This window comes from Typopeltis vanoorti, chromosome 4, assembly GCF_054136105.1.
Source record: "Typopeltis vanoorti isolate ZY-2024b chromosome 4, IOZ_Tvanoo_1.0, whole genome shotgun sequence".
In the NCBI taxonomy this organism is placed as follows: domain Eukaryota; kingdom Metazoa; phylum Arthropoda; class Arachnida; order Uropygi; family Thelyphonidae; genus Typopeltis; species Typopeltis vanoorti.
This window is the reverse complement of record NC_143552.1, coordinates 124,320,762-124,347,660: the sequence shown is the minus strand read 5'-3', so window position 1 is coordinate 124,347,660 and position 26,899 is coordinate 124,320,762. Positions and strand designations below refer to the sequence as shown.

At 34.8% G+C, this 26,899-nt stretch overlaps 1 protein-coding gene across 1 annotated transcript in view; it reads left to right on the top strand.

Moving 5' to 3' along the window:
• PrBP (Prenyl-binding protein) overlaps nt 1–26,899 on the top strand; it is a 132,302-nt gene that overhangs the window by 82,326 nt on the left and 23,077 nt on the right. The window contains exons 4-5 of the mRNA XM_090391445.1: nt 6,423–6,548; nt 26,291–26,396. Coding sequence (XP_090247571.1) covers nt 6,423–6,548; nt 26,291–26,396 — 232 coding nt within the window. The remainder of the gene's footprint in view (nt 1–6,422; nt 6,549–26,290; nt 26,397–26,899) is intronic.

The following is a 26,899-nucleotide window of genomic DNA, read 5'->3' as shown; positions in this document are numbered from 1 at the left end:
GGACGACATCAGGTAACACTGAGCCCAGTGGAGGTCCAGAAGGGATAATGATAGATATAGAAACAGTGACATTTTTATGCTTTATACTAATGCCAAAAGTATCTCAAATAAAGGAGATGAATTGGTGGCGCTGATAGCATCAGCCTGACCAAAGATTATTAGGATCTTGGAGATGTGGTTAATGGAAGATGATATAATAACAGGAATTGAAGTAGCAGGGTGCTGCATTTTTCGGCAGGATAGGAGAGGAAAATGTGGTGGTGGAGTACTGCTTATGATAAGTGATGACTGATGTCCTCTAAGAGTGGAGGCTTTGGAAGGCAGTGACACTAATGGTTTTGAAAGCATATGGTGTGAGGTAGAAGTGGCCAAGACAGGATATTTAGTGGGGTGTTGCTACAAACCAAGGAGCACAGAGGGTGGGGAGCAGGAGATGTTTAGGCAGTTGAGCTTGGCAAATGCAAGAAGAATGATTGTTATGGGAGATTTTAACTACAGCAGTATAAGCTGGGAAGAGGAAAATGCATGTAGTAATAACTGAGTGGAATTTCTAGAATTCTTGAGAGACAGATGTCTTAGGCAACATGTAATAGAGGGAACAAGAGGTTCAAGAGTTTTGGATTTGGTCATAGCATCAGAAGAGCTGATAATAACTGAGATGACATTTCTCCCACCAGTTGGAGAGAGTGGCCATGTGCTTTTGACTTGGAAGATGAATAGACATGCAGGAGTATCAAAGAGACGGGGAACGTATGTGGAATTATATGACAGGTGATTATAATAGTCTTAGATATCAACTCGGGGCAGTTCCTTGAAGGGCAGTATTGGAAGGCCAGGATATCATTAGTGCTTGGGAAATTGTGAAGGAATATTTATTAGCAGCAATAGTAAGCTGTATTCCATGAGTGAAGAAGCAGACACAATTTGGTGTAAAGTGGATGACAAACAATATTTAACAGGAACTGCAGTTGAAAAAGAGATTATGGAAGAGATATAAGGAGAGGAGTGGAAAACAGATGCATGAAGAATATAAGACACATGCCAGGAGAGTGACAAGTATGGTGAGGAAGGTAAAACTGGAATATGAGAAGAGATTGGAACTAAGATCCAAAGAAAATCCTAGGTAATTTTTTAGTTATGTGGCCAGTAGGAGGAGAAATGATTGTGGAAGAATGACATTGCAGGATAAAAATGGGAAAAGAGTGACTGATGCAGAGGACATAGTGGAGTTGTTCAATGAGCACTTTATTGGAGTATTTCATCCTGGAGAAGAAGGTTTTAATACTAGAGGGATAGGGCAAGTTCAGGGTTTAGAGGTGCAAGAGGAGAGTGTTCCAAATAATGAGTACTCTGGATGTCAGTAAAGCCATGGGACTGGATGGTATTTCACCATGGGTTTTGAGAGAATGTGCTAAAGAACTGACAGCTCCGTTGACCTTGCACTTCAGTAAAAGTCTGGCTGCAGGAAAGGTACCCAAGGAATGGAAGGAAGGTAAGATAGTGCCATTGCATAAGGGCAGTAGCAGACTGGAAGTGTCTAATTATAGACCAGTTTGTATGTGTCGTCAGTAGTTGTTAAGATCTTGGAGAAATTAGTGAGGAACTATATACAGCGTTGGGCAGACAGATTACCTTTGTCTGCCCAACGCTGTATATAGTTCCTCTGTGAGAGTAAACATGGATTTGTTAAGGGGCGCTTTTGCTTTTGTAATACGATTACCTTTTATAATTAAGTGACAAGCAGTTGATGAGGGAAAGGTATATACTGCCGTTTTTTTGGATTTTGCAAAGGCATTTGACAGGGTGCCACATGATAAGCTGATATTTAAGTTGCAGCACATGGGTTTAAATGTCTTGTTATTCAACTGAATTCAGGATTGGCTGATAGGTATTAAAGAGTTGTGTATGGTGGAGCAATATCAAGGAAGCAGAAGGTTACAAGTGGGGTTCCAAAGAGCTCAGTACTGAAACTTGTATTTTTCAACTTTTATATTAATGACATTGTCAATGGGTTGCAAGAGGATATTCAGTTGTTTGCAAATGATGTGAAGCTGGGAAGGGTTATTAGTAATAGTGCAGATGTGGCAGCCCTGCAAGAGGATTTGAATAAACTAGACAGATGGGCAAATGAATGGGGATTGTGGTTTAGTGCAGCAAAATGTAAAGTCTTGAAGTTTGGGATCCATCGATGGGAGGTTGCATACTCAATTGCAGGAGCTGTACTGGAGGAAGTAGGGAGAGACGAGATCTGGGGATGATGATTGATAGAAAAACTGAAATTCATGGAGCATATTGCAAAGGTGGTGAAGGTAACCCAGAGGATTGCTGCAATACTGAGAAGGATGCTGACCTGCAGAGATGAAAGAGTTATCATTCCACTGTATAAGACCCTGATCAGACCACACTTAGACTATTATTCTCAAATTGGATCCCCAGGATTTGAAGGGGATAAATTAAATGTGGAAAGGGTACAGAGGCAGATAAGAAAGATGGTTTCAGGATTGTACACTATCAGTTATGAGGATTGGCTGAGGGAATGTGGACTGCAGAGTTTGGTGGATAGAAGAAGAAGAGGTGATATGATCAAGACTTAAACTGTTGAGAGGTAGTTACAGGGTGGACATTGGGAAGTTCTTTCGCCTGGTGGAACAGTGAGAAGGGGTGATGACAAGGGGGCCATCCCTGGAAGTTACGAAAGGAAGCTGTGAGCAAGAGATTGAGGAGAGGTTTCATTGCATGGAGGGTGATTGAAGAATGGAATGCATTGCCTGAGAGAGTGGTGAGAGCAAGAACGGTTAATGAGTTCAAGGAGTGGTATGATAGACTTTGTGTTTCCTAAGAAGGACCTCCCATGATGAGTCTCTTGACTCCATGGAGGCATGAGTAATGATAATAATAATAATAATAATTGTGCTCTTATAGAATATGGAGACAAATGTTAGAAAGCTAAACACTGTGTAAAACTTGCTAAACAAAAGTCATGGGAAGACTTTGGTAGGAACCTAGAAAATAAATATCAAGACGGTGGCAAGATATTCTGGACGTTGTTGAAGAAGCTCAGAAATGGAGGAAAGATTGCTGTAAAAGGAATTAAAGATGATAAAGGTGATATGAAAACTGGAGAAAAAGATATCCTTGTAGTATGGAGTAATTACTTCGAAAAATTGCTAAATGAAACAAGCAGTAATAGCACACTAATAAAAAAAAAAAACGCTCAACAGGGATGAATACGTATCCATACTTGAAGTAGAAAAAGCTGTCGAAGGTCTGAAATGTGGAAAGGCAGCAGGAGTAGATGATATTTGACCAGAAATGCTCAAGTATGGAGGTATAAAAGTCTTACAGTGGCTGGACTGCATAATTCAGAAGGCCTGGATAGAGGGATGAAATCTGGATGATTGGAGTGGAGTTCTCATAGTACCATATATAAAAACGGAAATGAAACTGAATGTGAGAATTATAGAAGTATTTCCCTACTGATTGTTCCTGGTAAGATTACTTGAGAAATGGTTGAGAAGGATTGTGGAAGGGAAGCTTGGTGAAGAACATACTGGATTCAGGCCAAATAGAGGAAGTCAGGATCAGATTTTCACTTTATGACAAATAGTTGAGAAATCGTGCAAATATAACAAAGATCTGCATTTAAGTTTTGTAGACCTGCAAAAGGCATATGACATGGTGCCTGGAGAAAAGCTGTTCAAAATGCTACAGTTATATGATATCAATGGGGTTATATCAAGCAATACTTAGTCTTTATTTGAGTTGTAAGTCAGCAATTAGAATTGAAGGAAGTACAAGTTTAATGTTAAATCTGGTGTCAGACAAGGATGTACATTATCCCCTCTGTTATTCATTATATATATCAATCACATTATGAAGGAAAGTGGTATTAAACATGATATCAAAATTGGAGATGTTAATGTCAGCTCTTAGCTTTATACGGATGATGTTATACAGTACTTCTAAATAAATCTGCAAGATTCTCTGACTAAATTGAATAACTGTTGTAATGGATATGGTATGAAGGTCAGCAATAACAAGACAATGAAAATAGGCAGAAACACTGAAAATATCAACTGCATTGTGAATGGGAAACCTATAATGTTTTACTTGTTCTATAGAACAAGTAAAACATTTTGGCTACTTAGGCACGATTTTTAGTGAAGTTGGTAAATTAAATATAGAAATAGACAACAGAATCAACAAAGCTGGTATGGTAGGAAGTCAATTGAATAAATTTATATGAAATAAGAGAGAAGTTAGTTAAAACACTAAATTAGTTGTATACAAGAGTGTTCAAACCAGTTTTTACTTATGGATCTGAGAGCTGGGTCAGAAATAAAACACTTGACCAAAGACTAGAGACTGCAGATATGAAAGTCCTGAGAAAGATTAGGGGCATAAACAGATGGCATCATTTCATTATCATTAAAAACGAGGATATTAGGAAAGAACTTGACATTGTCAGCATCCAGGAATATGTTAGCAGAGTTAATCTCAGTGGTATGGTCACTTAAACAGAATGGGAGAGGAAAGATTAGCAAAACAAGTGTTCTCTGTCAGATTGGCAGGAAAAAGACTCAGAGGAAGACCAAGATATAGGTGGATTGATACGGTAAGAAGTGCCTTAGAAGATAGAAATATAAGATCTAATAATGTTGGAGTCTTGACGGGTAATAGACTGATTTGGAGGAAAATTGTAGATAGGAAGTTAGCAATTATGTAAATTTTTCATGTAGTACTATCATATCCTGCACACCCCATGGCAGGAATTTGATGATGATGATGAACTTTTTCTTCACAGTATATTATTTTTTGAACATATGACTCATGGCTGTCGGCTTCAAACACCTGACCTCATCCATGCTGCCACATGCCACAGTTAAAAAAACTTTGTAAAGACTCTCAGACTACGTATTTCCTCTTTTTATATATATCTATATATAACCATGTGTATTAACCATATCTGTGCCATGTGGGCAAGTCGTGTAAAAGTAAGCACATGTTGATATGTTTCTTGAATAGCTGAAGATTTATTTATTTATTTAGTATATGGCATAATAAAGACACATGACATCAGAACATGTAAATACATATTTGTGCAGACAATAAAAAGAGACAAGTAATGCACATATACAAATATCAGGTAAAAAAAGTCACTAAAATTTTAAGTTTAATTCAGATAGCCAATCAAGAACTGAAGGATCTGCCTCAGAAAACTCTCACATCACCAGGGTAGGCCCTTATGCTGCAGTTCTACACAATGTGCTGGATTGTTTGGTTTATGGCCCCACAGTCACATTGGGGTGTATGTGATCTTCCCCACTTGTGTAAGCTGTCTGTGCAAATACCATGTCCTGTGTGTATCCTATTTAGGCTTTTCCATAGATGACGTGGAAGCTCAATCCCTTTTGGATTTTGGTTGGGAAGGGTATACTTGTTTAAATCTGGTGGTGATTTTTCTTTCCAAGTTTCTAGCCATTTCGAATTAACATCGAAATTGCTATTTACTATTCAGCCAGTATTAGTGGAGGCCATTGGGATTTAAGGCGATTTATATATTTTAGGTTTTCCTGTATTGGCAACGGGGATTGCTGTTTATTTTTTTGTACTCTTTTACTAGCATCTTGTCTGTGCCGGTTCGGTGGTGCAATATTGCTCAAAATTGGAAACCAGTAGAGGGTGTGTATTCCTAGCTCGCCTCCACTTGTTGCACCCTGGGTAATGCTAAATAATCTAGAGCGACTGCTGGCAGCCAGACCTATCTTAACGATCTCTGGCTGTTGACACATGAAGTTGCAAGCTATAGCTGAAGGTAATCTTTGGGGAAAACAAGGGACAGAGGTAGATGAAATGAGAGTTGGGTTTGAAGTTGGTTCGGTAAGTTTAAAGCTGGACTGTGAATGGATACTGACCAGCAGCTGCTCCTGTTTTATAGGTTTAGAGGAAAGTGCCGGAATGATGGCCAAAATAACATGCTCCTATTAAAATACCTACAGAAAAGGTAAGTCAGGAACAGAGATCATTTATGAGAAAGTGATTGGAGTGAGTCCATGAGAGTTTATGGGTCATCTCTTAACCAGATTGTCTTCTTCTGGATAGTATCAAGTATAGTTAAGAAAAGTCAAGGGTCTTTGGAAGGATGGAGAGTATTCTGGTGGGGGAGGTTCTTAACGAATATTTGTTATTTGTTTATATGTTTTTGTGTGTGTGTGTGTGTGTGTGTGTGTGTGTGTGTGTGTGTGTGTATATACACGCACAGTTTATATATTTACTTTTTAAAGGTATGTTTAAACTCTTACATCAGTTTATTTTATGTTCTAGAAACTATTTATGTGCCTACTTCATTAATTAGATTATTAATGAAAATGCATCATGATAATAAATTTTCTCTTAAAACTGCTGATTGGATTATTTTACAGCACGTGTCCCAAAGAAGATATTAAAATGTCGAGCTGTTTCTCGGGAAATAAATTTTTCTTCTGTTGAGCCACTTGCAAAATTTAGATTAGAACAGAGAGTTCTCTTTAAAGGACGTTGTATAGAAGGTATGGCTCTTATGTATTCAATTGTCAAGAATTATTTCTAGTTGGATAGTTATACAAAACAATAAACAATATTTTGTTGATACCTAGTTAAATCTAGATTTGTATTTTTTTTGCAGTATTCAATATTGAAATATTGAAAATTCCTTGCAATATAAATTAAGAAACATTTGCCACTGAATATAACTTAGTAATATATTCAAGGTTTTACATTTCACAAATTAGAAGTACACAAATAGATAAAGACCTCAAGTATCATGCATCTGTCTGTGTGTGTGCGTGCGTGCATGCATGCATATAATCAGTTTTTGTTGTAGCAAATTCATGAGGAAAAGAAATGGTTTGTTATAGTGAATTTCATATATAGAATAGCATGTGATGATGCCGTGAAGTTTTGACTGAAGCTTCTGAATAGTTTGTTATAGTGAATTAGTTTGCTGTATTGCTGTTTGTAGTGAGTGTCGATTTTATACATATACCTCTTCTTATAGCTCTATAGCCCAAATCTGTTTTGGTCTTTGACTCCTGGATTTGTTGCCTCCAGTCCTATCTGTCCAAAACTTTATTCTCCAGTTTGAACACGGTAGGATGATGTTGCTATCGTGATTAATGGTGTCTATCCATCTTGTCTAGATTTTCCTTTTGGTCTTTTACCAATAATTTTACTACTGATTATCTTTATAAGAATACTATCATTTTTCCATATGAAAAACATGTCCTGCTCACTACATCTTTTTGAACTTGATTACACTGTATACTGTGGGTTGTTTATAAAGTTCATACAACTCATAGTTGTATCTGATATTCCAGAATCCCTTATCATTCACTAGTCCAAATGTTTTTCTAAGGATTTTCCTTTCAAATGCTGAAATCAAATTCTCCACTCTTGCTGTAAATATCCAGGTTTCACATTCATAAATAACAGTTGACAAGTTATCAATTTATGTATTTTTACTTTAGTCTTTCAATGAGAGAAGAGAAGAGAAAGTCTGATTATCTCTCTGTATTAGATTCTTCATTTCTACCATCTCATTTGGTTGGCTAGTGATCCTTACTCCTAAATATTTAAATTGTTCCACTTTTTTTGATTTCAACTCCTATTTTTACATTTTTATCAGTTAACTGATTCTGCTTAGTATTAATCATTATTTTGGTCTTTGTTGATTAATTTTTAGTCCTATCTCCTGTGCTGATTTTTCTAGTTCCAAATACATTTCTTCTGCTTTCTGTTTTGTTCTTGACATGATGTTAATGTCATCTGCATACACTATAATTGTTTGTGAATTGTTTATTAGAATGTCTTTAGCATCTATTGGCATTGATTAAATAAAGTATTCCAAAGCTAAGTTGAGAAGTATTGGAGCTAGACCCATCTCCTTTTTTTAATCCTTGAGTTGTTGGAAAGGGATCTGTTAAATCATTTTGTATTTTAACCTGTGCTTCCATTGATTTTTCATTGTTAACCTTGTAAGTCCTACTAGCTTATCTAGTATTCTAAAGTGTACCATAATCTCATATAATTTTCCATGTTCATGCTATCATATACTTGTTGCAAATTAACAAAAATCTGATGAATATACTATTCAACAAAAAGTCATGAGGCATTTCAATATTATTATTACAGGTATCTCCATGGAGTCAGTAGACTCATCGCGGGAGACCCAAACTAGCAAAACAATATCTGTCATATCTCTTCTTGAATTCATTTACACACGAAGAGCTCACAACTAAGTCAGGCAATGAATTCCACTCGTTCACCACCACCCTCCAGGCAAAAAACCTTGTTCTGACACCTTTGTTAACCACACTCTTCTTTAATTTCCAGAGATGACCTCTTGTTCTTCCATCACTATCACACAGCTGAAACATTTCCCCTGCATCAATCCTATAAAACCCTTTCAGTAATTTAAATGTTTCTATCATATCCCCTCTTCTTCGCCTATCAACCAATCTCTGCACTCCACAAGCTCTCAATCTCTCAATGTAGGGGGCATTTTTTATATCACTCACCAACTTGGTCACTCTTCTCTGAACCCTCTCCACAGCCTCCTCATCTCCAAGGAATCCAGATGACCAGACCTGAGCACAGTGATCCAATTGTGGAAGTATCAATGCCTTATAAAGGGGAATAATAACCTCTTTATCTCTGGATGTCAGTGTGTTCCTCAACAACCAAGTAATCCTATGTGCAATCTTGGACACCTTAGCAATGTGTCCTCTGAACTTCATCTCCCTATCTACCAACACCCCTAAGTCCCTGGCCTCATCAGTCTCTTGGAGTACCTTTCCATCGATGTAGTACACAGCTGGTAATCTTTTAATCCCAAAATGCATGACTTTACACTTTTCCACATTGAACTGGCATCCATTATCTTTTGCCCATTTTACCAGCTTATTTAAATCATCCTGCAAACTTTCAACATCAGCTTGATTTTTTATTGCGCTACACAACTTTGCATCATCAGCAAACAACTGAATATCTCCCTTTAAGCCATTTCCTATATTATTTATATACAAATTAAACAACATTGGCCCAAGCACAGAGCCCTGAGGCACACCACTGGTCACCTGCCTCATTCCGGACTCGGCTCCTCCATACACCACCTTATGGTATCTCTCCCTGAGCCATTCTCCTATCCATATCACCAATTTAATATCCATTCCCATCTGCTCCAATTTGCGTAATAGTGTTCTATGGGGTATCCTGTCAAAAGCCTTAGCAAAATCCAGAAGTACCACTGTGTAGCCTGTTCCTTTGTCCAACTCAGATGTTATTCTATTATAAATAGTTAATAGATTGTTAAGGCAGGATCTACCTTTAACAAAACCATGTTGGCCTGTATAGAGTATCATATCCTGATCCATCCATTCTTGAATTTTGTTTTTAACCAACTTTTCCAATACTTTTACCACTACTCCTGAGATGGTGATTGGTCTGTAATTAACTACCGCAGTTTTAGAGCCACCCTTATGCAAAGGAACCACTTTGCCTAACTTCCACTCCCTAAGGACCCTACCAGAGTTCAAACTTAAATTAAATATCCAGGTAAGAGGGGTTGACAATTCATTTGCACATTCACGCAACACCTGAGCTGATAGTCCATCTAAGCCTACAGCGGTATTTGCATTTAAATTTTGCAATATGTTTAATACCTGATTTTTTAGCTTCAGTTCTCACATTAGGTATTGCTACAGGTATAGAGATATCCTCACTTGGGTGATAGACTTTTGAAAAGTGATCACTCAGTAACTCGACTATTACATCTGATTTTGTCACCTCAATACCATCAGCACCCACTAAAGTTATCCTTCCAAAGTCATTCTTCCTCTTACTTGCCACATAGCGGAAGAATTCTTTGGGATTACCCTTGATCTCTTTGGCTAAGGTCTTCTCATAATCTGATTTAGCTTTTCTTACTATGCTGGTAACCTTCCTAGCTTGAGCCTTGTACTGCTCATGGGTGTACTGGTTGCCTTTCTCCTTGTAAATTCTCCATAACCTTTTCTTTTTTTGCAGATCAAGCTTGATACTACTGCTCATCCATTTAACGCCTGCCTTGTTTGACCTCCTGACCATGGGGACACAATCTGATATTGCTTTCCTCAGATACCCGCTGATTTTATCCCATGCACTGCTAACATCTTTCCCTTGCAATATGTTCTGCCATGGGATGGCTGCAAGCTTGCTCAGATGCTTGTTATAATGCCTAACCTGTAGTTCTGTATATACCCCTTCTTAAGAAAAATCCACAGATTTTGCAACCTCCCAAGTCAATACTACATGATCGCTTTCACCAATTGGAGGTAACGAGGACACCTTACTTATGCATATAACCTCTGAACCAATAACCAGGTCCAACACTCTCATACCACGTGTCCCCTCAGTTATGTGCTGTTTCAAGTGATTATCTCGTAGAAGATGTATGAACTCATTTTCCTTTTTGCTACATGATATTTCCTCCTTCCAGTTGATATCACTGTAATTAAAATCTCCCATAATAATCACTAAGCCTTCACTCATTGCACTAATTTGCTGATGCATGAATTCAATATCTCCTCCTGTACTTCCTGGCCTATGGCAGCATCCAACTGTATATTTGGTTGCATTGGTCACTATTTCGCACTAGACCCTCAAATGAACTCTCATTCACATGTCTATCATCTTGATATACTACTTTCTTTGGCTGCAACACATCAGCTATCATCAATAGTACTCCTCCCCCTGTTCTGCTATCCCCCCTGAAAATACTGTACCCATCACATTCAATTCCAGAGACCACATCTTCTGCTGACAGCCAAGTTTCACTAATGCCTAAAACTTTTGGTGAGATTGCACTGACTAATGCCAAAAATTCTTCTCTCTTATTTTGAATGCTTCTAGCATTGGTATACAAAAATTGCAGATTCCCTCTAGATCTTGTACTGGCTTTAGAACTGATATATAAGTCACTAACTTCCGTAGTCCCATGCTGATTTTTATCCCCTCTCTTCTGCAATTTATTCTGCATATAAGGATCATTAAATATACAATCAGTGCTAAAGTTTCTCTCTCTTACACTCAACCTTTTCAATATTAGTTTCCCTACCCAATAACTTCAACTTGTTCCGAAAACAATAACTTTTTCAATTGCTTATGTCCTTCCATGTCCATCTCTAGCATACAACTGTCTTTTTCTTTCAAATACACACCAAACATCAACAAATTCCAAGCCTCTTTTTTTGCACATTTTTGCAATCATATCATTCATTATCATTGCTCGTCTACTTAACTCGTAATTGTCAAAACGAGGCAGCACACACACACACTATCCTCCCATTGACACTTTTCCTCTTCACAATATCTAATAATGTTCTTAAATCTTTTCCTACCTGATTTATACTACCTCTCAGGTCATTCATACCCACCATAACTATCATCTTGTCTGCTTCATGCCCTCTCTTTATTGCTAAAGCCACTCTTTCTGTTGTCCCACCAGCCAAGCACTCCTCATGCATACCACTCTCCATACCCTTAATCATAGAATCACCATATATCTTGCCACTCTTAACTTCATTCAAGTCCACACTCATGGACTCATTCTCTATGTTATTCAGCATGACTCTCCCAGCTTCATTACTCAATGCTCTATTACTTACCCCCCCCACTCTCATGACATCTCGTTTCTTCTAGGCCACTTGTGGCTTTATTTTGTTGACTCCCAATTACTCCCATACTATTTATTACTGCATCATTCACCAAAGACTTACCCATATGTAATCCTGTTCTAGTTACTTCAGCTAATGTAACCTCTATAGTCCTGATTTCTCTGTTTAACACATTAAACTCAGTTTTAACTTCCGGTATCTCCTTACCGAGCACTTCCACTTCCTCATGAAGAAGATGAAGGTCATTTTTCATTTTCATAAACTCCCGCCGAAGTTCTTCCGCTATGGTCACAATGTCAGCTTCCATTCCTAAACGCTCCAGCCTATCCAGACACCTCACATACGTCAACATTTTCGTTCTTCTCATTTAGCCAGACCGACCACAGATCCTTCACATTCTTTGGCGCATACATGTAGCAGTTTCCACAACACATCCATTGCGAAAAATCTAACACTGAGCCAGCCTTTCGTGTAGAAGTAGAAATCCTGCGCACCGCTGACGTACGTTTCTTGTTGGACGCCATCTTTACACGTTGAAATAGTGAAACAAACGGCAATGAAAACACAATATATACAACACAATTCCAAACAATAATACCACTGAAGGACACTTGTATCTAACCGATGCACAACTGCAGCACAATTTGTGACAAAAAGCCACACTATATTTAACTTTAAAAACACGTTTTCTAGACTAGCTAAACACGACCGCCACATTTACCAAGGACACTAGTGAAGTGAAAATGCCTGTCTATGCTTAGATTGCTTAATTGCTGTGTTATATCCTATAGGTGACATTATGTACTATACATTTTGAAATTTAAACATTAATTCTGGATATAAAAAACACCCATTGTTTTTAGACAATAATTAATAACAATTCCGTCATTGTAATAACTGCTTTTTAAGCTGTTAATTTCTGGTTGTGCTCCATCCCTGCTTTATAGCATTAGTAAGTTCTGCTAACGAATGGAGTTGTTTTTGCTATGTCCTATTTCTGCATTCTATTTCATTCCACAGATATTAGATTGGATTCAAGTTGGGACTCTGATCTGACCATTACAATGTTCTAATGTTCTCTTCAGTTCATAATTGTTACTCTGTGATAATTGTGAACATTAGGGACTAACAGTCATGATTCTGTATATTTTCAACAAGTAGACCTAATTCATTCTACAAGAGGAAATCCTGCATTATTATTGTGACTTTCAAACCTCATTGTCAACTTAACAACACATGGATAAAAGCCATTCTCCAGGCATCCTCAGTACCTAAAATGTCATCAGACTGGAAGAGCAGATTCTGTGTGCCTTGACTCACACCAGTTGATTAATCATTACTATTAACAAAAGCTGTGGACCACATCTGTTCTGAGAAAATTTGTGTAATGCATTTCTCTTACAAATATTTCTGGGATTGTTATATGTACTTTCTGCATCTTGAAGCACAGTTTTAAGGATCTGGTGGTGAGATGAGGTAAATCACTCTTTTCAGAAGAATCGTTAGCTCATCTACCCTAAAACTGACTAACAGCTGTCAACCCTTTTGCAGAAGGGTTGGCTCCTGTTAGTCAGCTTTACGCCTACTTAGTCACATCTCCAGTTTGTTTCACCTGTGGCTTGATCAAGTGCTATGCTGTTTACTTGAAAGTTTTTTGATCTTTTATGTTACAAGATGAGTTATCTGTTACACAGAAAGAGTTAAGAGTTTTTCTGAAGGAATAACAGTCTGATGTCATTTTGGTGAAAATGCCTGTCTATGCTTAGATTGCTTAATTGCTGTGTTATATCCTATAGGTGACATTATGTTACTCTACATTTTGAAATTTAAACATTAATTCTGGATTTTCATTCTTATAATTTCATAGTCTTCTAGTTCTTTCTTATATCTCCCATTATTGTGCATTTCTACTTTGTTATGTTCTCATTTTGTGCGATTCATCTGTGGTTCCTGCAAATCCTTTGTGTTGTTCTGTTGTCAGTGCATGCTTTCCCATGATTTCCTTTGTCTACTGATTGTGGCATTATTATTTACTGTGAAATTTAGTTCACGGTTGTTGAAGGTTTTGAGCTTTTTACTATTTGTAATAGTAAGCTTAAAATAGCATTGGTTCTATGGGACTTAGGTCTGGAGTTCAATGTATAGCTGTTTTTGCTATAATGCACATCTACCATGATTATCTGTTTCGATGTGATTTGAATGATCTGAGTGGGTAAATGATTCTTTGTTTCCTTTTAGATAAGCCAGTTATATATACATACATTACATATATGTCTACTACTTCAGAGAATATCAGGATGCATTGAGAAAGGGTTCCCCCTTTTCTGTCACCCAGTACATATATACTTACGTCATATCTCTCCTTGAAATATGTTAATGAATTTGTGAAGATGCATTCACAAATGCATTATGAGGGCTTATCAAGTTCCATTGGTGGAGTGAATTATTTGTTCCATTGGTGGAGTGAATTATTTGTTCCATTTGATGGCTTAAACACTGACAGATATCCCAATTTTATAAAGAAAAAGATTGCTTCAGTTAAGAAAGTTTGATCCATACCAAATTTATTTTGCATTTCCTTGCTAAGAACTTTATATGTCTCGTTTAGTGTGAATATCCTTTGTTAATTTTCCAAATTCTTTACTTTATGCAGATGACATTTATACTCTTAAATGAATCCAGTACAAGTCTGCAGATTTCCTTAACTAAATCGAATAACTGCTGTAACAAATTTGGCAATAAATCAGCAATAAAAAGACGAAAACTATGAAAATAGGCAGAAACATATAAAAACATCAGCTACATTTTCAGTGGAGAACTTCAGATCGAGTAAAACATTTTAACAACAGTAGAACTTTGAAATGACGAGATTAATGTAATGAGCAAAAAGCCATAATGATTTTAATTTACACATATTTCCAATACATATTAGGAAAGTATTCCCATTTACACATATTCCCAGTATGTAATGGGAATTGCTCACTTTTATAACTACTATGTGCAAATTTTGGTAACTATTCAGGCATTTTTAATTGCTCAGGTAGTTATTGGAATAGACAAAAATGAAAGAAATCATTTAGTTTTTTGGGCCAGTTTATAACCTAATCTTATCCTTGGGAACCAACCCCTCTCTACATACTTTTCCAGTAAATTAAAGATGTAAGAAATTATATTCTTGGTTTAATTCTTTATCCGAGTCTAAGCAAACAAAGTTTGCTCGTGAAGTAACTTCATGACTGGGCAACTTGTATATAGAGGCTAATGACTTCACATCATTGCTTTAGTATCCCTTAATGCAAAGTGCATATCCTTATGGACAAATATAATGCTATATATTATTGGAAGGGGTCATTATCACTACCCAGACCAGTTTTGGACTTTATTGAGATCTCATCAGTGGAAGCGACCCAGAAGTGATACCAGGGTTGAAGTAATTCAGAAGTCATATTTCCATATAATGCTTTGCATTATGGGATACTAAGGCAAGTGATGTGAAGTCATTAGCCTCTATATACGAATTGCCCAGTCGTGAAGTTACTTGACATGCATGGATAAAGGATTAAACCAAGAATATAATTTCTTGCAATCTTTAATTTATAGTATAACTCAGTGGAAAAATTTTCAACTACTTTTTCAGATCCAAATACTGCCACAACTATAAAGTCAGTTAAAAATGAACCCTTCCATTGGAAACATCTACTAAAAGATAATGGCTCTGGGTTTGCAAAAAAAGTCAATTATTTGTGAGTTAGAAAGTTGGTTCACTTCAGTGGTTCACTACACAAACAAGTGCTGGATTTTCAATAGACTTCAAGATCATTTGAAATCTGTTGATTTCAAATGATCTTGAAATCTTAGGTGGAAACATTTTTTAAACAATTTGGACATCACGATTTTGTATGTAACAACGATTGGCTGGACTAATTTTAAAACTAACATAATGACATTATGTCGGTTTTTAAAAGGACTAATTGAAATTGTGTTTATCATTAATTAGTACTGGTTTTAATTATAGAGAAATAAACTGTAATTTGTGTTTAGTATTAAGTGTATGGTTTTAAAATTATGGATAAATAAATTGTGTTTAATATTAAGCATATTGTTACTTATACAAGCATATTCATATAATATGCTTGTATAAGTAACATATACAAGCATATTATATAATAATATCATTTTCATCAAATTATAATCAAATTGTAAGTGCTAATTGTAATCAAGTTAAACTGTATTGAGTACAATTTTTAGTCATCATCATACGTATCAAGGATTTAGGCCTAGTATGGCCTGTTCCGCCCTTAGAAGTCATCGTTGAATCGTTTAAGAGGACGTCCTGGTTTTCTTTTTCCTAATGGCTTGTACTTTAAGGCTTGTTTTGGTAATCTTTCTGTTTTCATTCTTTGAACTTGTTCCATCCATCTATGTTTATATTTTTTAATTTTTTCAATTACTGGTTCTTGGTTTAATTCTTTCATAATATCTTCGTTTCTTTTGTGATCAAATAGGGTATACTTTGCAGTTTTTCTCATGAACTTCATTTCTGCTGTTGTTAATCTTTGTTTGTCTTTTTGTTTTATTGTCCAGATTTCGTTTCCATACATTAAGACCGGTAGGGCTAATGTATTGTATACTTTTAGCCTGGTTTGTTTTTGAACTAGGTTTGGTTTAAATATAGAGTTAATTACTCCTGTTATTTTTAAATATTTTGCAATTTTTATGTTTATATCTTTTTCATTTTCATAAGTGATCATACATCCTAGGTAGTTAAATGAATTCACCTGTTCTAAGATCTTGTTATCTAATACTATTTTAGTTCTTGCTGGATCTTGTCCTTTAAAGGCCATAGTTTTTGATTTTTCTGTTGATATTATCATACCATAATCTTTGGATATCTCATTTAGATTTAAAATAGCTTTCTGTAAGTTATCTTCAGAATTTGTAATTATTATTTGGTCGTCTGCAAAGAGGAGAGTGTTTAAGTTAACTGTAGATGAAAGTTTAATTCCTTGATGTAAATTTTTACTCCATTTTATTATTATTTCATTTAAGTAGATATTAAAAAGAGTTGCTGAGAGGGGACATCCCTGTCGGACCCCTTGGTTTATCTCTCTTGTATGTGATAGCTCATGATTTAATCTTATTTGTATTTGATTATTTTCATATATACTTGTGACAGCTTTTAGGATATTATTTGGTATTTGTCTTTCTTTTAATATGTTAAATAATATGTTTCTTTTAACTTTGTCAAATGCTTTTTCAAAGTCAATAAATGCAATATGTGTTTCTAAATTATATTCTCTTCTTTTCTCTATTATTAATTTTAGGCAGAAGGCTGGGTCTATACATGATCGTCCTTTTCTAAATCCATTTTGTACCTCTAGAATAAAGTTTTCGGAATATTTCATTAGTTTGTTATTTAAGATTCTGCTGTATATTTTGTAACATGAATTTAGTATACTGATACCTCTATAATTTTTAGGGTCATCTCTATTACCTTTCTTAAAGATAGGAATCACAATTGCTTTTTTCCATTCTATTGGGGGGGATACCAGTTGAGTAAATTTTATTTAAAAATAATAAGAGTCTTCCTTTGAATCTTGTTCCTGCGTATTTATATAGTTCTGAACCTAGCTTATCTTCTCCAGGTGATTTTCCGTTTCTTGTTTCTTTCAGGCTGATTTCTAATTCTTCTTCAGTTATTTCCTTTTCATTTTCGTTAATTGTTGCCAGTTGTCTTTTTTAAAATATTTGTCTGTCTACAGTTCTGTGTAGTAATTTAGAAATTCTTCTAATTTCAATTCAGTGTTTAATTTTATGTTTTCTTTGGTATCTGCATTTAGGTGTTTCAAAATCTTATATACATTGGGTCTTATTTTATATAAATCATGTTCTAAATTAGAAACAAATTTATTCCATGATTCTCTGTCTTTTTCTGACTTCTCTTTTAGCTATGGCTCTTATTCTTTTATATTCTATTTCATCTTCTAATCTTTTACTTCTTAACCATTTGTGATAGGCTTCTTTTTTCTTTTTGATTATTTCTTTGATTGTATCATCCCAGATCTTCAGTTTTTTTCTTTTATTGAATTTTTTGGTCTTTCCTAAGCTTTCATTTGCTGCTGCATTTAGTATCGTTTTTATATTAAGCCATTCTATTTCTATTTCTTCATTGTGTTTTATTTTATCTAGATACTGGTTAATTCTTTGTTCATATAGCCATTGTACATTTGTGTCATTCAATAGTCTAGTTTTATAAACAAATGTTTCAATTTTTCTTTCTGTTCTTGTTACTTGTAGCCATTTAGGTGGTAATCTTAATTTTATTTTAACAAGGAAGTGGTCACTGCTTATTTCATATCCTCTGTGAACTCTAACATCTAGCGAAAATTTTGATGTCTTTTCATTTAATATGAAGTAATCTAATATTGATTTCCATCCTCTTGCTGCCCAAGTATATTTATGTATGTCTTTATGTTTATAGAAGGAATTCATTATTTTTAGGTTATTATAAACTACAAAGTCAATCACTTTTTTTTTACCATTTCTGTTTAGAGTGTGTTCTCCATGTGTTCTTATATTATTATTAATTTTCGTGTTTCCAATTCTTGCATTTAAGTCTCCTGCTAAAATTATGTAATCATTTTTATTTATTTTATTATATATGTTTTGTAGCTGATTATAAAAATCAATATTATCCTGTTCTCTTCCTTCTTCTGGGGCATATAAACCAATTATTGTTAAATAGCCTCTATCTATTTTTATTCTAGCTTCTATTATTCTTTCATTCCATAATTTATAATGTTTTAACTGTTTTGAAAGGGAGTTATGAATCCAAATCATGACTCCTGCTTGTGCTCTTTGGTCTCTGTCGACTCCACTGTATATCACATTAAAATTTTCAGTTCTCATAGTTCCTTTTAATTTCTTTTTTGTTTCAGTGATTACTGCTATTTTAAAATTTCTTTCATTTAATAACTGGTCTAATTCTATTTCTTTATATGCTATTCCTCTTACATTCCAGTTTGATATGTGTATTATATTTTGTCGTTTCATTTTCGTTTTCCCTTTGCCATTCCAGGGTTGTTTCCCATAGATTCAATCCGATTGTCTTTTTCTGTCAGCTTACAAGTATGGTTATGTTCTCCATGTCAGGGGACTAGCCTGACGATGGAATAGTTCAGTGGTAGGGCTGCTACCTTAAGGCTTCTGAACTCGCCTTCTTCTGAATTTAAACCCATAGGAGGAATAGGGTATATTGAAGGGGAAAGGGTAGATTATAGAAGAAATATAGTAAGGTTTATAGAGAGGACATAGTTGTAAGGCCAGAAATGAAAAGACCCCATGGCCCTCGAGTACTCTAATAGCACAAGGGTCATAAAGTAAGAAGAGTTGACTGATAAGGCCTTATAGAAAGATTAAAGTAAGTGGGTCTTCCTCAAAGTAGAAGAAGGAGAGGATAGATCCAGCTAGGGGTCCATGGGAGTGCCGCTTCCCTTACAATCAAGATGATTGCCCCTTATGGCCCTGTTGGTCCACGAGTCCTTATTCAGTATATTCGGACAATTTTTAGTGAAGATGTGAAATGAAATATGGGAATAGACAATAGAATAAGCAAAGATGAAGTTGTGTGGATGCAATTGAATAAATTTGCAGTTGACCCTTGAACAACATGGGGTTGAACTATGCGGGTCCACTTATACATGGATTTTTTTCAATAATTATATGGGAAAATATTTTGGAGATTTGCGACAATTTGAAAAAACTTTCAGACAAACCGTGGAACTTAGAAATATCGAAAAATTTAAGAAAAAGTTAGGTGTATCATGAATGCATAAAATATATGATACTAGTCTATTTCATCATTTACTACCATAAAATATACACAAATCTATTATAAAAAGTTAAAATTTATCAAAACTTTCACACACACAAACACAGACACTTGCATGGTGCCTTTTGTAGTCGAGAGAAATGTAAACAAATGTAAAGATGCAGTATTAAATCATAACTCCATAAATTAACTGGTATTAATTAATGAATCAGTTTTGACTCCTTTTGACTTTATTTTGAGACTCCTTTTGAAAAATGCACATATGACTTTTTGACTCCCCAAAAATGTTTTTGGGGAGTCAAAAAGTCATTGTGCGTTTTTGACTGCATTGGGGGTCGGCTTCCCTAACCTCCATGTTGTTCAAGGGTCAACTGTATATGAAATAAGAGAAAAAGTAGTCAAAACACTGAACTAGCAATATGCAAGGCAGTGTTCAAACCAGCTTAACTTGGGGATCTGAGAGTTGTCTTGGAAATGAGAGTGTGTCAAGGACTAGAGCTTGGATATGAGTGTTCTGAGAAAAAATCAGGGCAGTGAACCAATGGCATTTCTGGCAGAGTCATATTAAAATTGAAGATATTATAAAGGAACTTAACATTAATAGCATTCAAAGAATATGCCTGCAGAGCTAATCTGAAACGGGTAAAGAAAGGTTAGCAAAACAGGTGTTTGATGCAAAGATGGTAACAAAGAGACCAAGAGGAAGACCTAGGTCTAGGTGTATTGATTTGGTCAGAAGTGCCTCAGAAGCATGTAATGTTAGATATAACAATATTGGAGTGCTCACAAGTAATAGATTGATTTGGAGGAAAATTGTCGATAGGAGATTAATAATAATGTAAATTTAATCATGTAGTTTAGTAACCTAAACATCCCCTTGGGGTTACATATCAGGAAATTGATGATGATTGGGTTATTTGCCTTGTTCATTATTTTATTGGCTTTATTATCAGTTTAATTTATAATCATTTGCAGTGCAATGCATATTTGTCATCATAATCATCCTTACAGGAACCTAGTGACCTGTTCCAGTCTCATTCCATCTTTACCTCGACGTCTATATCCTTCAACCAGGCAGTATTAGAGAATATTTTTGGGTAGATTTAAACTCCATTTTTTAAATATGTTCAATCCACTTCTTTTGATATTCATATATTTTGTCCAATACTGAGTCTATTTTTAATTCTTTACATATTTCTGCACTTCTTTTTTTTTTAATCCAGAGTGTATAGCCTGCTGTCCTTTATAAGAATTTAATTTCTCCATTTTCTATTATTTTTTCTTCTGCAGTTTTGTATGGTCTATAATTCACTTCCATTCAGTAGAGAAGGTCTTGCCAAAACCTTTTATAAACTCTTATTCTTGCATGCTTTTGAACTTGGTTAGGTTGGTTTGAAAATATCATTGATTATTCCTTGTTATTCTGGTTTGAAAATTTGATATCGATGTCAGATTCTTTTACAGCACATCTAAGGTATTTGATGTAGTTAATTTGTTCTAAAATTTTATTTTCTATCACAATTTTACTTCTGACTGGAGATAGAGACTATTTAAATTTTTAAATAAAATATGTACAAATGGACAAATACCAATGGAATGGAATACAAGTACAGTGGTGCCTCATAGTTCGAACGCTTCTAACTTCAAACGTTCCAGAGTTCAAACGCTTGAGAAAGCAAGAAATTTGATTCACAGTTCGAACTATAGTCAGGAACTCAGAGTCATATAGCATTAGACAGTTTTGGCACACCATTGGGTATGCTGCTTCCCCACTAATTTCCCTCCCTCACTTTCCCGCCCACTCAGTGTGTGTCTGTCTCAGTTTGCTATGCATTGTCTCTTACTTTACACAGTCTAGTCATTGCCCGATATGTTTGTGTAGAGAATTTTTAACTATTTTTGGCATTTTTTTTATTGCCCATGGCATCCAAGAATGTAAAAAGAACAAAACCTAAAAGAAAAGTTGTAGTATCGATAATTGAGATGAAAAAAGAAATTATCATGAAACACAAAAGCGGTACACATTTGATGGATCTGGCGACGATGTTTAAAATGTCAAAGTTAACAATAAGTAGTATTCTTAAGAATAAGGAAGCAATAAAAGCAGCAAACATTACAACATTGACCTCCAGGAGATCACTTGTTATTGAAGAGATGGAAAAACTCCTTTTAGTCTGGATAAACGAGAAGCGATTACTTAGTGAATTACTTAGAGAGAATTATTTGTGAGAAAGCCAAACATCTGCATAGTGAACTTAAGAAATGCATACCTGAGACCAGTGCTGAAAATGGGGAGTTTAAAGGAAGTAGATGCTGGCTCGATAAATTCAAAAAACAAACTAGGATCCATAGTGTTGTCATGCACGGAGAGGCTGCGAGTGCTGATATAGAAGAAGCAGACAAATTTGTAAAAACCTTTAAGGAGTACGTGGATAGTGAGGGATTTGTATCTCAACGGGTTTTTAATTGCGACGAAACAGGTCTTTTTTGGAAAAAAATGCCCAAAAGGACCTATATCACAAAAGAAGAAAAGACTGCACCAGGATATAAACCTATGAAAGATAGAATTACCATGCTGTTTTGTGGTAATGCTAGTGGAGACTTTAAGATAATGTCTTTGCTCATTCACCATTCTGAAAATCTATGCATTTTTAAAAAGAACAATGTCATAAAGAGCAAATTCGGTGTTATATGGAGAACATGAATGCGTGGGTTACCAGAGAGTTTTTCACTGAGTGGATTTATCAAGAATTTGCTCCCACTGTAAAAGATTATCTTACTGGAAAAAAATCTACCATTAAAAGCTCTTCTAGTGAAGGACAATGCTCCTGCTCATCCCCCAAATTTAGAGGAGGATTTAGTTGGTGAATTCAGTTTCATCAAGATAAAGGTTTTGCCACCCAATACCACTTACAAGGACCAGCAAGTGATTTCAAACTTCAAAAAACTGTATATTAAGGCTGTGTTTCAAAAGTACTTAGAAAAACCAATGCCACAGAACTGACGCTTAAAGAATTTTGGAAAGAGCATTACAACATTCTTCATTGCTTAAGGATCGTCGATAAGGCAGGGAAAGAAGTTTCTATTAAAACAATGATTTCTGCTTGGAAAAAACTCCGGCCAGATTGTATTTCAGTCAGTGAAGTAGTAAGCTGTGAAGAAGAGTCTATTGTAAATGAAATTGTGTCTTTGGGTAAAGCTATGGGATTAGAGGTGAGTGATGAGGATATAGAGGAGTTAATAGATGATCATAAAACCTAACTCAGCACAGAACTTCAACATCTTCATGATCAACAACAAAAAGAAGTGGAAAAAAGAAATTTTTATGGAAGAGAAGGACGCCAAAGGATGTATTTCCAATGCCAACCTTCAAGAATTGTTCTCTGTTTGGGTTAGAACACAAGCTATTGTGAAAAAATGGCACCCTAATAAGACAGTAGTGACTAGGAATATCAACTTATTCGATGACAACGTGATGGGTTATTTTTAAAATATCAAAGAAAATCGTCAGCGTCAAACAACATTAGATAGATTCTTCTCTGCAGAAAAAAGAAAACGTGAATCAACATTCTCAACTCCAGCTAAGAAGCAGAAAGAAGACGCTTAACAACGGGAGCATTATTTTCGTCTGATTTTTATATTAAAAAAATATTCTTCACTGTTATTTTTATGTTGTAATAATTAAAATAATAAAATAAATATAACAAAATATTTTGTTTAATTTTTTCTAAGTTATTAACATTAAAAATATAAAATAGATAAAATTAAAAAAAATATTGAAATTTTTTGGATATGGGAACGGATTATTTTGCTTTCCATTATTTCTTATGTAAAATCTTGATTCGGACTTCAGACGATTCATAGTTCGAATGGGTTTCTGGAATGAATTAAATACGAACTACGAGTGCGGCACCACTGTATATTAATATCTTTATTTTAAACAGGAGATAAAACATAACCTGCTAATTATAGAGGTATTAGTTTATTGAATACATGCTACAAAAATATATAGTATAATACTTAATGAAAAATTGAAAATATACAGTGAAATAATATTAATAGAATGTCAAAATGGATTTAGAAAAGGATGCTCTACAATGGATGCAGCTTTTTTGTTTAAAACTACTTATAGAGAAAAGATTTTATTTAGAAACTCATCTTTTTATAGATTATGAAAAAGCATTTGAAAAAATAAAAAGATATATACTGTTTGATATATTACAAAGAATAAATATACCTAATATTTAACTACATGCAGTATTGAATATATACAAAGATAATGAATTAAAAATAAATGAAAAAAAATGTCTGAAAAACAATCTATAAGCCAAGGAGTAAGAAAGGGATGCCATCTCTCTCCAACACCTTTTTAATATTTATATTAATGAAATATTAATACAGTGGAACACCTGAAACAATTCCATTTTGGGCCTGTATGCAGACGATACAGCAATACTAACCAGATCTCTCAAACCCCATTTCATTACCAGAAAGCTTCAAGAAAACATTCTAAAGCTGGAAGGTTGGTTCTCTAAGTGGAGATTGGAAGTCAACCCCCAGAAAAGCTCAGCCGTTCTTTTCTCAAAAAGGCCAATGTCTTCTGTAGGAGATGTGTTACTATTCAATACTAAAATTCCCTGGCAGACAGAAGCAAATTACCTGGGTGTGATTCTCGACAAAAAGCTATCTTTCAATCAGCACACTAAGTCTGTGTGCACAAAGGCATCTAAAGCCATAGCGCAGATCTATCTGCTAATTAATAGAAATAGCAAGCTCAGCAACAGAATCAAATTGCAACTATACCTGATGACAATTCGTCCTATAATCACCTATGCCTCTCCGGCCTGGAGCCACACCTCTAATGCTAACATTATCAAAATACAGCGAGTGCAGAACAAGTGCTTGAGAATGATTCTGAACGCCCCATGGTATGTTAGAAACAATCGACTCCACAGAGACACAAATATTCCCTATATTTTCTCTTTTCTACAATCCTTAGCATCCAAGTTTTTCCTAAAGACGTCCACACATCCCAACGATTTGGTTCAGCAAGCTGCAGCATACGATCCAACGGACATATTCAAATATAGAAGACCAAAAGCTATATTAGCCTCCTTTAGTGATGCATAATCTCCATGTCCTTTCAGGGCGAGCAATCTGCTCATAAATTTTACCTTCACTGTAACCACAACAGATAGCGGGGAATATGAAAAGTATCTTGCTTCACCCCCAAAGTCATAAATGTCAATTGTTAACAATCCAGGTATAGAAATTTCCCCAGAATAACAAAATGAAAACACTGTTATTTGCAGATGATCAGGTAGTAATATCAGATAAGGAAGACATTTAACAAAGAGAGCAATATATAATTTAAATGTTATAGTAGAACAGTTTGGAATGGAAATTTCCTTAGATAAAACTAAAACAATGGTATTTTGTGGATGGACAAATGCAGACAAACCAATTTAGAAGTTCAACAGTCAATAATGAAATAATAGAACGGATAAATACTTTCATCTATATTGGATGTGAAATATCATATGGAGGAGAAAAAGGCAAATTTAATAAATTCAAAATTTTTACAGATTATAAGCCTGATAAATTGAACACTCAATCCAAATATTGTACAAAAAGAAACATGCTTGAAAATATACAATACTTTAGCAGTGCCTACATTATATGGCAGCGAAATTTGGACAATAAACAAAGAATAAAAACAAGTGAAATGAGATTCATGAGAAGAACTGCAAAATACACGTTATTAGACAAAAAAAGGAACAAAGATAATTTAAAAGAACTAAAAATAAAATCAATACAAGAAAAACTAAACAATTACAGACAGAATTGGATAGAACATGTAAACCAAATGGCCATCGCCCAATATCCTAAACAATTAATAAAATATAAACCAATTGGAAAGAGAACACCAGGTAGACCTCAAGAGGATATTAGATGGATAATGAGACTGGAACAGACCAGTATGGTCTAGATCTATAATTACCATTATGATGATGATGATAATAATAATGACAAATAGAATATAATATATGCATAGAAATATTCTTACCTATCCATTTACTGCAGTCACAAGAATTGCTGAATAATCTGTGAAGCCTTCTGTTTGCAACCTGTCCACTTAAAATCAAATACCTTCCGTTATACATTAGAAACAGAAACATGATAAAACTCAAGATTTTTAATTCTCCAGTCAATTGATAGTTTAGAAAATTATCAAAATAAAAAATGCAAATGTAAAGTAGCTCACATACAGTTCTGAATGGTCAGTGATCGCAGATATCACATTTTGTGATTACACACACACTGTTGCAGCTATATCTGAATAAATAATTCGCGTAACAGTTCTGCTAATTTAAAATCTTGTTTCAGTTATTTTCAACATCTATCCCTGGAAGCTTTAAAGATATGTTTTTTTTTTTATGCAACTTCCTACCAGTGAAGTGCTGTAAACTTATAGTGAATTAGTACTGTGGGTGGATTAAGGACAATGAAATGCATCTCCCACCTAAAGATAATCACTAACATTTCAAACCATGATGGAATTCAAATCCACAGCTTGTTGGTTAGAGAGTGGATATGGTAATCACTTAGCCACCCAGGCTGGCAAGCGGCTTATTTATTGCTTTTCATATCTTTAGTTAAATAAAGCAATTGCTTCAAAATAATTCTAAAAACTCGGAAAAATTTATATTTAAAATAAAGTTTTTTTTTTTTTTTTTTGTAATATTTGTTTTGTATTCTTCATTTTCAGAGTGGTTTTTTGAATTTGGATTTGTAATACCTAATTCTACAAATACTTGGCAATCATTAATTGAAGCTGCACCCGAGTCCCAGATGATGCCAGCTAATGTTCTAAAGTAAGTACAAATGACAAACCTTACTCTTTGTTTTCCATAATAACTATAAATATCTGAAAGTTGCTTTCATTTTCTCAGTTTTTGACTACAAACATGCTGTTTTAAGATAAACTTTAATTTTCTTTGGAACATCTTTTGAAGCTAATGTTTGAGAGAAGAAATATTTAATTGCTAATTTAATTATTTGATGTGTGTTGCTTTTTGCTACATTTGCATTAAAAGCATAAGAGCATTGACAATTGTTTTGGCCAGACTGTAAACTCAGCACTGGCAGGATCCTAATGGAGTGAAAATAGGTCAAGATATAGCCAGTTATAGACCACTCAGTATCTCATAAGTAGTGGGTAAAATATTTAAAAAAAAGGTTAGTTAAGAGCAAAATTCTAGAATGGAATGTGATATTTGTTTTGTATACTTCATTTTCAGAGTGGTTTTTTGAATATCCCAATGAGGAAAGTCATAGCTTTTTTTGAAGGATAGGTATTGCTTAGTAATTTACTCAT